The following is a 15,707-nucleotide window of genomic DNA, read 5'->3' on the forward strand; positions in this document are numbered from 1 at the left end:
ACAACCAATTTTAAGATTGTCAGTTGGGCTCACAGTGTGACGCATCTGTGTGTACTGGAAGCTACATATATTAATACACAGGGCCCTGTTCTGTGTAGACAGAAAGAACATGTACACACATTGCGCCTGTTTCAGCTAAACAAAGAGATAGCCATTTGCTGGTTCATTCTTCAGGGCAATGCCTTGACTAATCAGGGTCAAGCTGCCTGGTTTAAATTTAAAACAATGTTTGGCAGCTAAATGTCGTTCACCATCACTGGTACATTCTCCATGGCAACACCACTTGCCAACCAATCAGCACTCTCTTCACATACAGTATATATTGTTGCTTTCCCCTTATATTGGTATTCTTGCTAAGTGTCCTGGCAAGTGCAAGACAAAAAGCTTAGGCATATCTCTTTTTTTCAGCAATATTCTGGTGTTGTATATTTTGCAGAAAACGTTGGGTTATAATATCTATATGGAGGTCCAAAATGTGGAAGACATATTATTACAACATAATGACAGACTAAAAGAACATAAACAAATAGACAACATTAGAAAAAGGAAAAAACTAATACAATTTGCTCAAGGCCACCAAAAGACTGAAAACACAAGCAATTACAATATATGTTATTGCCAAAAATAAAACCTCAAACTCATTTTGGTACCACACTGATTAAGGAATACCTTAGCCAATTAAAAGTCTTAACAATGCTTACGGCTCAATGGATACACATTTGCCTCCGAATGAGATGATCATGCATTTATACCTAACACTCGGATTTGAGCAGATCATTTAGGCTGATTGTTCAATGCTGTCCTGAGGGGTTGTTGCACTGTTGGAAGAACTATCTTTCAAATGAGATAGTAGATGGACACCATGGCATTTTTCTTTGAAAAAGATTACTTTACCAGTATCCCTGCTGACATTTATCCTTCAACCAACACAAAAACAGGTCATTTGTTCTATTTATCACAGTGCTGCTTTGGAACTTTGTCAAGTGCAAATTGGTTGCCATTTCTGCCAAAAAAACAAGCCAACACTTTCCAGAAGCAATGAATTGGTTGTTAGGTGGTTTGGGATGCCCTGAGGATGTGAAACATGTTAAGAGAAATTTGGTAGAGTAAGTTAGGAAAGAGCACTTTCGCAAGCAGGTGGGGGGACAGAGGAGAAGAGAGGCACAGAAAAGAAGAGCCTGAAGACCAAAAGCTGCAAGAAGAGAAGTCATTGTGCCCTCCCCGTCCGGTCATAATATGAAAAGTATATACCCCACATTGGAGTAAATCACTGCCCGAGTTTATTGTTTTAGCTTACCTGATAAGTTGGAACAAGTTTATGAAGTTCTCTCATTAAAGTAGTCTCATGACTGAACTTTGGCCAGTCCATTCCTATAACAATTAATGGCTCAAAATACCCCAAAGTCAAATAGGAACAAAGATTGCAATTTGTCTCAGTCTGGTGGAATGAAAGTCTTGTCCCTCCATAAGATAAGTTTGCAGAGTGTCGAAAAGGTCTCACGTCAAATAATTTTGGTAGTCTCACCCTGGAATGATACTTAAGGTTGGTATCCATAATAGAAATGTCAGACTAATGCAGAAGGAAGAAGTTATAATTGCATAGTTGGAATGATTGTATGGCACATTGCACCAATTGTAAAGTCTAAATATATCAGCAATTCTAGCACATTTCTTTCTGAAAAATTCAGTTATTACTAGCTTCACTGAAACTCCAAGGTATTACTATCACATAGAAAAATAGGAGTAGGTCATTTGGCCCTTCAAGCCTGCTCCGCCATTCAACATGATCATGGCTGATGCTCTATCTCAACGGCATACTCCCGCTCTCTCCCCATACCCCTTGATGCCTTGAGTCTAGAAATCTATTTCTTTCTTAAATACATTCAGTAACTTGGCCTCCATAGCCCTGTGATAGAGAATTCCACAGGTTCACCACCCTCTGAGTGAAGAGGTTTCTTCTTAACTCAGTTCTACCCTGTATCCGGAGACTGTGACCCCTTGTTCTAGGCCCACCCCCAGGCAAAGGAAGCACCCAGTCTGTCCAACCCAGTCAGAATTTTATACATTTCAATGAGATCCCCTCTCATTCTTCTAAACTCCAGTTAATACAGGTCTAGTGGCCCAATCTCTCCTCATATGACAATCCTGCCATCCCAGGAATCAGTCTGGTGAACCTTCGCTGCACTCCCTCTAAGGCAAGTATATCCCTTCTTAGGTAAGGAGACCAAATCTGCACACAATACTCTAGGCGTGGTCTTACCAAGGCCCTGTATAGCTGCAGTAAGACATCTTTGCTCCTATACTCATGTTCTCTCATGAAGAAGGCCAGGGCACCATTTGCCTTCTTAACCGCTTGCTGCATCTGCATGCTTGCTTTCAGTGATTGGTGTACAAGGACATCCAGGTCTCTTTGTACATCAACATTTCTCAATCTATCACCATTTAAATAACACTCTGCCATTCTGTTTTCCCTACCAAAGTGGATAACTTCACACTTATCCACTTTATACTGCTTCAGCCATGTAATTACCCACTCACTCAACTTGTCTAAAACGCCCTGAAGCCTCTTATCCTCCTCACCACTCACATTCCCACCTAGTTTTGTCATCAGCAAACTTGGAAATATTACATTTGGTTCCTTCATCCAAACCATTGATATTGATTGTGAATAGCTGGTGCCCCAAACACTGATCCTTATGGTACACCACGAGCCACCTCCTGCGCCTCCAAAAAAAAGACCCTTTTATTCCTACTCTTTGTTTCCTATCTGCTAACCAATTCTCAATCCATGCTAATATATTACCCCCAATCCCATGTGCTTTAATTTTGCACACTGACCTCTTATGTGGGACTTTATCAAAAGCTTTCTGAAAATCCAAATACACCACATCCACTGGTTCTCCCTCATCTATTCTGCTAGTTATGCCCTCAAAAAACTCCAGTAGGTTTGTCAAACATGATTTCCCTTTCATAATTCCATGTTGACTTTGTCTAATCCCATTGATATTTTCTAAGTGTCCTGTTATCACATCCTTTATCAATTCTAGCATTTTCCCTGCCACTGATGTTAAGCTAACCAGTCTGTAATTCCCTGTTTTTTTTCCTCCCTCCTTTTTTAAATAGCAAGGTTACATTTGCCACCCTCCAATATGCTGGGGTTGTTCCAGAATCTACAGAATTTTGGAAGATGATAACCAACGCATCCACTATTTCCATGGCCACCTCCTTTAGGACCCTGTGATGTAGATTATCAGGCCCTGGGGATTTAATCGGCTTTCAGTCCCAGTAATTTCTAAATTTTTTTTAAATAATACTAATTTCCTCAATTCCTCCTCCTCACTAGACTTTTGGTTCCCTAGTATTTCTGGGAAGTTGTGTGTATCTTCCTCCATGAAGATAGAACTAAAGTAGCTGTTTAATTGCTCTGCCATATTCTTTATTATAAATTCTCTCGTTTCGGACTGTAAGGGACCTACATTTGTCTTCACTAATCTTTGTTTTCTTAATATTTATAGAAGCTTTTACAGTCCTCTTATGTTCCTTGCAAGTTTACTCTCATTCTCTATTTTTCTCCTCTTAAATCAATCTCTTGGTCCTCCTTTGCTGAATTCTAAACTGCTCCCAATCCTCAGGCTTGCTACTTTTTCTAGCAGCTTTATATGACTCCTCTTTGGATCTAATACTATCCTTAATTTCTTTTGTTAGCCATGGTTGGGCCACTTTTCCTGTTGTGTCTTGCACCAGAAAGGAATCTATAACTGTTGCAATACATACATTAGTTCCTTAAATATTAGCCATTGCCTATCCACCATCATGCCTTTTAATGAAGTTCTCCAATCTATCTTAGTCAACTCAGGCCTCGTACCTTCATAGATCCTTTGTTTAGATTTAGGACCTTAGTTTTGGATTGGACCACTTCATTTTTTTCCAACCTAAGGGAGAATTCTATCATGTTATGGTCACTGTTCCCTAAAGGGCCGTGGACAACAAGATTATGAATTAACCCCTTCTCATTGTGCAAAACAAACTCTAGGAGCACCTGTTCCCTAGCTGGTTCCTCAACGTACTGGTCTAAAAAAAACAATCTCATACACACTCCAGGAATTCATCCACCACAGTATTGTTGCTAATTTGGTTTGCCCAGTCTCGATGTAGATTAAAGTCACCCATGATTACTGTCGCACCCTTGTCACATGCATATCTAATTTCCTGTTTAATACTGTCCCCCTACCTTACCACTTCTATTTGGAGGCCTATATACAACTTCCACTAATGTTTTCTGCCCCTTGATGCTTCTTATCTCCAGCCAGACACAAAAGGAGCTATATCAAATATTTCACTAATGCTATCTGACATGCTGCTATAGACAAATTAGGAGAACCACAAGGTTACTACTGTATCATATGCAGAAGAAAATATGAAATGGCAAGTAACAGAACTGCAGTCACAGATTGTAATCGACTATTTGTTGGGTAAAGTTTATTGCATATTTTTTTCGTTCTCATTACAGAGGGGTAATGACAGCAGAAAACTCTCAGCATGAGTGCCTACAATACTTGTAAGCTAGAAATTCAAGTAAAGTGCCATAGAGATATATTAAAATAAGCGTCCGAGTGATACAAATCTCTGATCTGTCATAATCACATCGTTGAAATATCCTTAAAAAAAAGACTTTTCCAACACAACTACTTTGGTAAACAAAACCGAAAGCAATGATCCACAGCCAACAACCACAGAATTTGCAAGCTTTGGAAAGATCAGTTTCAAAAGAAGTTGCAAGCAGCTGGACAAGACAGCATTACGCAAACGATAAAAGATATCAGCAATGATATAAAAGCAAAATACTGCAGATGCAAATCTGAAATATGAACAGAAAATACTGGCAATATGCAGGTCTGGCAGCATCTGCTTTGGCACCTTTCTTTCAAAACCAATCTTTTCAAAGCACACAAAAATCTCGGTGTTGGCTGGGAAATCATTTATTTCAAATTTGTTTTCCAAAGTAGATGCATCAGACAGGTTCTTCCTTGAATATTTCAACACTGTAAATGCGAGAGATCAGAATCTGTCCTGCTTTACTTGAGATAATGGATATTAACCCTCATATTTTTTTGATGGTGTCATAAAGTACAAAAGCAGAAAAATTCAAACCAGATGCCACGTCGAAAATTTCCACTGTGCAGCCCCTAATGAAAGGCAATGTCATGTGCTATGAGGAACGAAAACCTAATGCAATGTAGCTTGTGGAGAATGGAGCCAGTTACATGGCACACAGGAGAGGCAGGGCAGAAGGTACCAGACTGCTACTGAGAACACGGAAATGAAACCCCACAGCACAATCCAACTTTAAGAAAGGAGGAAGCTATTGAGAAAAAAAAAAACAAAAGGGGTATATTAGCCTGATACAGAAAGAGAAATAAAACTTCAAACTAATTGCTGCAACAAAATCTGAACCAGAAGCTGCAGTGAGAAAAACAGTTACACTACTGTTCGGAACGCTCCAATTCCCATTCTTTAGCATGTACGGAGACAACATATGGAAGTTTACCTTCAAAGTGGGAGCATGAGCTATCCTCCTCTGTGCTGTAGTAGATACAGTTTTTGATGCCATACCAGCAATGGTTTGAGATTTTAAACTGAGGTTGCTGTTTCTTGGGCAATTAGGAGATACTACAGTTCTATTTAAAGATTCCGTCTTCAGCTTTACTGGAGCTAAAGTACACAAAACACATTACTAAAATTCTGAATTCAACAGTAAATATTGTATCCATATAATATTTATAAAGGATAATAAACTAAAGTTCACAATTGTACCTTTAGGTATAAACGCAATACTCCTGACAGCATAAATATATACATGATTGATATTCACTATTCTAGAAAGATGAAAAGCACTTGAACAGAAATCAGTGCATTGAAGTGCAGTCTATGAAAGTCAAAAGAGTGACCTTTAATCTGTGTTTGAGTTATTTGATGTTAGAAAAGGTGCTGTAGAGGCCCCAAAATTGGATTTGGCACTATAGAGCTGGTAAAAAAAGTTAGGCACCAGAGCTCCTGCCCTTTGCACTACTAGTTATCAAAAGTGTGCATCGTGCAGATGGCAGATCATCCGTGAAGCTCCTCTTGGTAAAATAGCCTGCTAATGTTCACTAAGATAAAAGCAAAATACTGCAGGTGTTAGAAATCTGAAACAAAAACAGAAAATGCTGGAAAAACTCAGCAGGTCTAGCCGCATCTGTGGAGAGAGAAACAGAGTTAACGCTTCGAGTCCATACGGACTCAAAGCGTTAACTCTGTTTCTCTCTCCACAGTCGCGGCTAGACCTGCTGAGTTTTTCCAGCATTTTCTGTTTTTGTTGCTAATGTTCACTGTCCAGCCTCATACATTAAAAAAATGGTTGCTTCAACAAGGTACAAGGGTTTTAATGAGAGCCACAGCAAGGAACATAATGAGACAGGAACAAGAGTAGGCCATTTGGCCCCTCAAGCCTGTTCTGCCAATCAGTTAGATCATGGTTGATCTGTACTATAACTCATCTTTTTGTTAGGCAAAGATATTGAGGGTTACAAACTGCCTCGGCCCCATAACTGTCAATACCCTTCCCTGACAAAAATCTATCAATCTCAGTTTTGAAAGTTTCACTTGATCTTGCCTCAACATCTATGGGGGGAGCGGGGTGGTGGCAGGGAGCCTGCGGGCAAGAGTGTTCCAGATTTCTACTACCCTTTGGACACATTTCCTTAAATGAGTCATTTCAGGCACCAGAGATTCAAAAATAGTTTGAATAATACCAGCCCCATACAAGGGGAAAACTGCACTTTCAAACCAACATCGAGGAGATGAATAAAGATCGCGTTATTCTACTTTTGATTGGAATTGTGCCCTCAACACACCTCGAACTCAAGGACAACTTCAGGAATGCTGCAACATGATACACCGCAGAATTTCTGGATGGGTCTGTATCTTCCATTCCTCACAAAGTGCTCTTGATTCCAAAAAGTTGTGGAGCTTTGAGTTCTATTAAACAAATTCTATTTTAATAGAGCCTTTTCACTTACTGTGTGGAATAACCCTACTGCATATTTGCATTTGCTGCCTTTTTCAGATAGAGAGAAAACGCTGAATCCTAACTTGGTCAACAACCAATGGACAATAATGCAGGCCCAGGGACACGTGGAAAAGCAAATTGGTCATGGGTCAGAGGTGAAAGGGAGTTCGGGTCATAAAATTACTCTAAGGAGTTATGAATACACCTGAATCAAAACATTTCCATGTGGTGTTACACAAAAACAGAAAGGACAGCTTACATTGTTTTGCTGACGGCATTGCATCTGCTTTTGGCTTATGTGCAATTCTTCTCTTCTCCGCTCGATTGGTGAAAGATGTGCTAACTGCTTTTTCCACTTCTGCCAGCTGTGCAGCTTGCTGCTGTGCCATCAAACTCCGCTGATAACAAACCTCCTGAGCAGTAAGTCTACGAAAAGGACGGATGACTGGCTTCACTGGTTCCACCTAATTAAAAATAAATTTTGTCACATGCATTCCTATTATTGCAAAAGGGTTCTGTTTTCCCTCTAAAATGGAAAATTGCAATCACATTTTATACATAAAATTGAAGCTTGAGAGCATTTTTTTTTAAATTCAAATCTGTAAATCATATTTTAAAAATGTTTTATTTCCATTTACTGCTACAGTAACTTTTCAGCCAAACTCTGATTCATCACTTAGTTTAGGCAAGATATAATAATGTAGACTGTAAACCAAGAGTTCATGAGTTAAAAATCACACCACGGTAACGTACATTGTATTCAAAGCACAGAAACAGGCCATTCAGCCTAACAGGACGGGGGATGGTGGCTTAGTGGTAATGTCACTGGACTAGTAATCCAGAGGCCCAGGCTAATGCTCTGGAGACATGAGTTCAAATCCCATCATGGCAGCTGGTGGAATTTAAATTCAATTAAAATGAAACTGAAGTTTCAGTAATTGCAACAAGGAAACTATTAATTGTTGTAAAAGCCTATTTGGTTCACTAATGCCCTTTAGGGGAGGAAATCTGCCATCCTTACCTGGTCTGGCCTACATGTGGCTCCAGACCCACAGTAATGTGGTTGACTCTGAACTGCTCTCTGCAATGGCCTAGCAAGCCACTCAGCTCAAGGGCAATTAGGGATGGACATCAAATGCTGGCCTTACCAGCAATGCCCACATCCCATGAAATAGTAAAAAAAATCCGTGTTGATACTTATGCTCCATACAGCCCCCAAACAGACTACACCTATCCCCATCAACATATCCTTCTATTTCCTTCCCCCAAATTGTGAAAAAGAATTCAAAAAAGTGACCACTAAAACTGCCAGGGTAGAAATATTGCTCCTGTTACCTGGTCCTACTTAATGCATGCCACCTTTGTTTTGTGGCTTCCAGTCATTTGCAAAATGGCCAATATACATAAGAAAAATTGAAAGCACCAGTCAGCTAGCTGCATTATCCTTAGTATAGATGGGGCAATTTCATAAGTTAACAGATTCCTAAATGCAAGAATAACTTTCCCCTTGTCCATCTCCTAATGGTAGAGACTTGCAGTCAGGTAAGCTACCACAGGAAGTGGCAACTTGCTGGAACATCACAGTTGAAAACTATCACTGCTGAGTTCACCCTTTCTTACTTAACACCTCATTCACACTTCCAATCAGCGGTTAATTTTCTTTTACTGAGCCCAGGACCAAAAGGCAAATTGTAGTGTTATAATCACCAGCAAACTCTGCATAAATTCACAGCTGAATGATCTTCCTGGTCTGAATTTTCAGTGCCAACCTGCTTATCTACTAAGTTATCAAGCAAAGTCCAAAATCATATCAAGTTCACAAACAGTATCATAATGATCAAGCTAATTTCTAGAACTTAAGTCTTTAAAAACTGGGAATATTCGCAACTGTGCCATACAAAAACCACTAAACATACTAAAAAAGTAGTACTTCTCAGCACCACATTTTGTAATGCATAGATTAGTGTGCAGGAAGTAAACATGTTCACTTGTGCAATGCACTCTTAACTTTGATGTTAAGTTGAAACAGCAAATCTAATGCAGGATGAATAGACAGATAAAGTGACCTAAATACATGAAGTCATGATGGTAAACCTTAATATTCGACTTACATTTTCTTGTTTTGAAACATGTGAAATTCTCCTTTTCTGCCCTGGGAAAAGTGTGGTTAGACTGGGTTCTTTTTCTTCATTAGCTTCCATAGACACCTACATATGAAACAAAAAAATTGCTGAGTACAAATTTGAAAGTCATGGAGCACTTCTAACCAAAAAGCAGGAGAATCAGTTTCCTAAGCTACATCTAACAAGAAGTCAACTGTTAACAATTGAGTTTGCAGTCTTATTACACATACTGCACATCGGGTGGAGGGGGGGGTGGTGCACTATCAAGTTACAAGTTAATAAGTAAAACTGCACACCAGGAAAATCCCAGGCAATGTCTTTAGGGCTTTCAGTATATTGTAACTGAATAGTAACTGAAAGTAGTTGTTACACAAGTTCTTCGTGAGAAGAGTATTTTCACTTTCAAACTAAACTTGGATAGAATAATACAAGAAAATGCCATCAATTTAGTTCTCATTTTAGACATAGTAATTCTTCCACCGGAGCTAAATTCAAGTGTTCTCTCCACCAGCAAAATGCACGCTCAACTGATACTCAAAGAACACCTAGAAGTAATAAAGATCAAAAAAACCTGAAAAATGAGGAAAATCAAAGAAAAATTAGGAACAGTAACTCCTGAGGCTGATCGACCAAGTGCCAGGAACAGTTGCGCATGTATATCAACTTGCACTGCATCCACCAGTTTCTCCCACCAGACACTATTGGTGTGCGCCTGTCAGCTGGTGTCAGTATGGTTTGCGCTTGCACGATCAGTGACATTGTTCCATCTGCCCCTGCCCTCCCACCCCCACCACTTGCCTGCTGTCAACCATCCCAAGCTCTCGCCAGCCCTCCCCCAAAATCTTGCTGTGCAGTGTTCCTGTTTCCAGCCGTTATTGAGCCATGATCTATCTGGCAATGGTGATGATCAGCTAATTCAAGGTGCTAAAATAACACTGCGTCTACTATATGCATGGTAGTCCAAAAATTCTTTGCACCTCAGTTAGCTCTTGTAAAATTCTATTGTACGAATTTATATAACATGAGCACATGTTGGCCTGTTTGCAGTCTGAGAAATAATGTACAATTGTAACCTTGTAAGCAGAGGATTTAGATAGAGAAAATAAAGAGAAACTGTTTCCAGGACTAAATGCTTAGTAACCAGAGGGCACAAAAAAACCTTTTTACAGAATGAGTGGATCGGATTTGAAACGCACTGCCTGATAGGGTGATGGATGCAGATTCAATAGGGAATTAGATAAATACTTGAAGGAGAAAAACTTGGAGGAATACGGGGCAAAAGAGGAGTGGGATCAACTGGATTGCCCTTAGAAAGACGTGGCAGACTTGATGGGCCAAAAGCCTCCTTCTGTGCTGTATTAGTCTCTGATTTTAGGGCAGGCATGCTAAATGGGTCCTTTGCATCTCTTATCAAACATCAGCCCCAGCCAGGTATGGGTGCTTCTTAATTTTATTCCATAGAAGCCAATGATCTTAGGTGGGGTAAAGGCTGTCAAGGCCAATAAAGTTACTGGACCTGATGACATTTACCCCAGGGTGTTGAAAGAAGTTAGAGATTATTATGCAAGGTGGTAATATACATTCAATAGGTCTGGCATTGTTCCAATACTCTGAAGGGAAGCTCAGAGAGTTCCAATATTTAAGATGAGGAGTGTGGAAATTATAGGCCAGGCTTAAGAATGATTAGGACCGGAAAAAGATATTGAACTCTCTCTGGCAGTTAGTCTGACACTGGAAGGCATTAGAAAAGATGAGATGCACCTCTGGAATTCGCTGAAGTTTAGAAGAATGAGGAGGGATCTCATAGAAACCTATAAAATTCTAACAGGACTAGACAGGGTAGATGCAGCAAGGATGTTCCCGATGGTGGGGGAGTCCAGAATCAGGGGTCACAGTCTGAGGATATGAGGTATGCCATTTAGGACTGAGATGAGGAGAAATTTCTTCACCCAGAGAGTGGTGAGCCTGTGGAATTTGCTACCACAGAAAGTAGTTGAAGCCAAAACATTGTATGTTTTCAAGAAGGAGTTAGACATAGCTCTTGGGGCGAAAGAGATCAAAGGATATGGGGAGAAAGTGGGAGCAGGCTATTGAGTTGGATGATCAGCCATGATCATAATGAATGGCGGAGCAGGCTCGAAGGGCCGAATAGCCTACTCCTGCTCCTAGTTTCTATGTTTCTATCAGCACCTGGAGAACGTCAGTATTGTTTTAGGAAATGGAGATCCAGTTTCACTTACTGAGCTCTTTAAGGAAGTGACCAAAATTAGTGGATGATGGCAACCTAATCGACTTTCTATACTTCAGGTTCCAGAAAGCATTTGGCAAAATGTCACTGGTCAGATTTGGGAAAGCAACGTTGGCTTTGGATTTAATTGCTAGGAAATAGAAAATTAATACAATAATTGGCCAACAAGAGTTTGTCACCACCGTCAACACCCCTTTGTCCTTTTGCCTATGACATCTCTGGCAATCTCTTCTTTGCCTCCACCTATCACTGGCCCTCTATCCAGCTCTACCTGTCTCACCCCCCTCAACCAGCTTATATTTCACCTCATTTCTATTTTTCTTTAGTTCTGATGAAGAGTCATACGGACCCAAAACATTTACTGTATTCCTCTCCGCAGATGCTGTCAGACCTGCTGAGTTTTTTCCAGCTATTTTTGTTTTTGTTTGAGAGTTTGATTAGCCACTTTGAGTATCTTGTTCAGTTGGTCCTCAGACATGTTGGGCATGTCAGGAGAGGGTAGTGAAAATAATTTCCATTCTTAGGTCTACTGGCCATTGAGGCAGGAGAATTTTCATTAGAGAGAAACAGTCTTTGAAAAGACATTTTTAAAATGATGAAGGGAATACATTCCATCAAGTTGGATAGACTAGTTAAGAATTATAGGAATGGGAAAACTAGGGAACAAGTTTATAAAACACATAGGCATAGAGATGGGTTAGATGCTAGGGAGTGTGTATTTGCATAGTGTCATCGTTCTTGGCAAAAGATTACCAAAGCATGCAACGTGCATATGTTCTTTGAATTCTTTCTAAAGGATGTTAAACATATTACTGAGACAGGAGGTAAATTCAAGTAATAAAAGGTATGAGTTCCAAAGAAGAGTCATATTGGATACAAAATGTCAACTGTTTCTCTCTCCATAGATGCTGCCACAGTTTCTCCAGCACTTTTCTTTTATTTCAGACCTCCTACATCAGCAATCTTTTGCTTTTATTAGAATAAAAAAGGTAAGTTGCAGGGTAGCTGAAAATGGGAAACTCATAAGTGTGGTCTCTTTGTGCTTGCACGAGTGGTTCAGGGTGTTGAAAGGAATTTCTGACAAGATGGTCTTTTTCATTCCTCTTCTTTGTACGTCAAATGATTCAGCTCTAGTTTATTATGAGCATAGTGAAGTCAAAAGATATCAAAGTTCAGATTTTCTGAAGTCCAAGTCCTGGCTATAAACGAGTGGCAGGTTCTAAATGAAAATTTGTAGCAATAAATTGAAATGATAACATTTTATTTTGCCTTCATATAATTCATCAGGTATTCTTACAATATGTCAAACACTTGCTATTTCTCCCTTTTGCTACTGAAGCAACATTTTGCTGCATTAGAGCAAGCTACCAAAGAGGTGTCAGCCCATAAACTTCCAGCCAAGCTATTTTCATAGGATAACTGAAAACTGGATCATAGGATAATGGCAAAAGGTTTTTTTAAAAAAAAGATCTTAAAAGGCCTTCATTTCCGTCAAAAAAAACTTAAGCACCAACGGACTGCAGACAGAGCACGTATATTGTAATACAGCTTTATGTTAGGAGAAGCCATGGTAGTAGCAGATCTGTCAAAACACTGAAGGTGATCAGTTAGTAACAACCATTAATTAATCTTCCCTCCTGCTCACTCTGAAGTATGACCAGCAGAAAAGCATAGTCAAATGTTCACTATACCATATATTGTTCTATACTATAAATAGAGGTCTAGCAATAACGGATGAATTATATGAAGGACTCTTATTCTCTAGGGAAGACCAACCCTCTTGCTTCAGCTAATTATCATTTATGGCACAGTGGAATGGAAAGCACAGAACAAAAAACTCCTTTGGGGGAAAAGAAACAAAAATAACTTGCTATTAGCTCCATAATTTGATTGTATTTCTTCTCAATTACATGCCTTCTAGAGCAAGCCCATCTTTTATTTGGGGGAGCTCAAGTGAACTCAACATTGTCCTATTGGCAGATCCAGAATTTTTTGCTCTTTAACTACACAAAGATCGTCAATTTACTGAGAAACAATGACCACTAAAGACTTCCAAGCAGTGAAGCAAAAAACCATGAGGATAATTCTGACAATATTACAGCCTACACTTTTGGTTGATAAATGGAAAGTAGCGTTCTCACCGCACAAACATCACAAGCAATGCCCATCACCAGGAGAAAGATCATGACCATTAACATTCAGTGGCATTACCATCACAGAGTTTCCCACCATCAACTCCCTGGTAGTCACCGTTGACCAGAAACTGAACTGAACCAGTCATCTAAGTGTTGTGGCTACTAGATCAGGTCAGACGTTGGGTATTCTCTGGTAATTGGCTTACCTCCCAGCTTCCCAAAGCCTCTTTACCAGCTATAAAACACAAGTCAACAGTGTGATGGCAAACTTTCCATTTGCCTGGTTGGACACAGCTCTTACAACACAGGAAGTTCAATACGATCAAGGACAAGGCAGTCTGCTTAGTCAGCACCCCATTCACTCCATCATTGGATAGCACTGAAGCAGCATCTTCACATGAATGCAGCTATCCAAGAAGGTGGCTAACCATCTTCTTAGAGGAAACTAAGAATGAGCAATAAATGTCAGCCTTGGCAGCAACGTCCATATCCAGAGACTGAAGTTTAAAAAAAAGGAAAAAATGCCAAACACAGACCGGCAAAAGAGGTACTTTTAATCAACCGCCGGTTAATTAAGTTGCTTGCGAAAGACACCAACAAAATTATATATTTTTATCTAGATTTAACTAGTGAAACTCCCTTTAAAACTTTCTCATCAAATGAAAGTATTCAATAGAAAATAGTTGCAGCTTACATTCCTGTATCAGTTTATTTTGATACATATGTTGCAAGGCAGCTCAAACTGGCTTTCAAACTGCAGGTCATGGGGAAGAAGCCATTAACTAAGCGAGCACAGACACAATCGCAAACTTGAAACAGGCTGGATTTCAAAATGTTATCAAATAGCTTTGTACTAAATACCAAATCTTATTTTACCTACTCAAGGAATTAGATATTTTTAAAAATCTTTGTATTATAAACATAGCATAGTTACATTGTTTTCTCATTGTGTTCGTTCAAATTTAGAATAAGGTCTGATATATTTCTTTGCCATTTTTAGGACTGAAGTGGGATCTTGTGGCAGAGTAAAAATTATTCAGTACCAATAACTTGTTATTCAAAATGGCTTACAAGAGAAGGAATAAAACCCAGATTTAAGGTGTAAGCTCTTTTACCAATATTAGCTGATGCTTGTATATTCATAGAAAGCAACTGCCTGGAAATTGTCTTGGTGTTAGTCATTTACAAAGAGAAGACGTTCAACACAAGGAATGGGGATAGCAGTGTCAACTATACCCTGATCTTTACAGTTTAAGCCTTAATCATATGCTCTAGGCTGTAGGTCAACCCATGGCTGGACCTTGCAGACTTGACCTGCATAAATCATCCTTCTAAACAATTATTTCTATATAGAAATAATCTAGAAACAAATATCAGCAACCAATCCAATAGACTTCGCTGTTAGATAAATATGCAAATTGATGGAGTTAGTCATAGAGTCATACAGCACAAAAACAGGTCCTTCGTGTCTGTGCCAGCCATCAAGCACCTATCTATTCTAATCCCATTTTCCAGTACTTGGCCCATAGCCCTGAATGCTATGGCGTCTCAAATGCTCATCTAAATAATTCTTAAACGTTGTGAGGCTTATGCACACCCTTCACCAGCGCACGCCTCGATGGGACCTAGATCTAGAGCAGGCTCGGGTTCGCAATCTCGTGTTCACCACATGGACATGTGTCCACAGCAGAAGGAGGCAAGTTCAGCCGAGCTCCCTGGCAATCTGAGGACTGCTGGGAAAGAGGCATCTGCGAGATCCTAATCAGGTGACAGGCCTCTGGATTCAATCTTCGAACTCATCGTGGAGAGTCAGCAGAAGGCGGGGGAACATCACACAGAGCTGCTGGAAGCCCACAACAGAGTGGCACACATGTCAGAGGAGTGTGTCCGCCTGCTCTCTGATGAAGTGGTGCCCACATGTGCGCATATGGAGGTCTCCATTGGAAGGATGGCTGACACCATGGAGACCCTGGTCCAGCAGAAGGCAGTGATGAATGCAGACCTGCACTCCATTGCGGTAGCCATGGGTGAGTTCCTGCAGTGGCAACGCAAGAGGGAAAAGGGGCACTTCAACATCCCTCGAGGTGCTCCTTCCCCTCAAGGAGTCAGGCTGGGGCCCTCAGGCACCTGGTGGCAAGAGGAGCGACAGCTGG

The 15,707-nt window shown here is 40.1% G+C and overlaps 1 protein-coding gene across 1 annotated transcript in view; it reads right to left on the reverse strand.

Moving 5' to 3' along the window:
* Positions 1-15,707, reverse strand: part of rexo1 (REX1, RNA exonuclease 1 homolog) — a 100,163-nt gene that overhangs the window by 45,728 nt on the left and 38,728 nt on the right. Inside the window, exons 3-5 of the mRNA XM_078555913.1 lie at positions 9,160-9,255; positions 7,308-7,512; positions 5,549-5,712 (exon numbers count right to left, since the gene is read on the reverse strand). Coding sequence (XP_078412039.1) covers positions 5,549-5,712; positions 7,308-7,512; positions 9,160-9,255 — 465 coding nt within the window. The remainder of the gene's footprint in view (positions 1-5,548; positions 5,713-7,307; positions 7,513-9,159; positions 9,256-15,707) is intronic.

The sequence above is a fragment of the Cetorhinus maximus genome, chromosome 13, assembly GCF_964194155.1.
Source record: "Cetorhinus maximus chromosome 13, sCetMax3.hap1.1, whole genome shotgun sequence".
Lineage (NCBI taxonomy): Eukaryota > Metazoa > Chordata > Chondrichthyes > Lamniformes > Cetorhinidae > Cetorhinus > Cetorhinus maximus.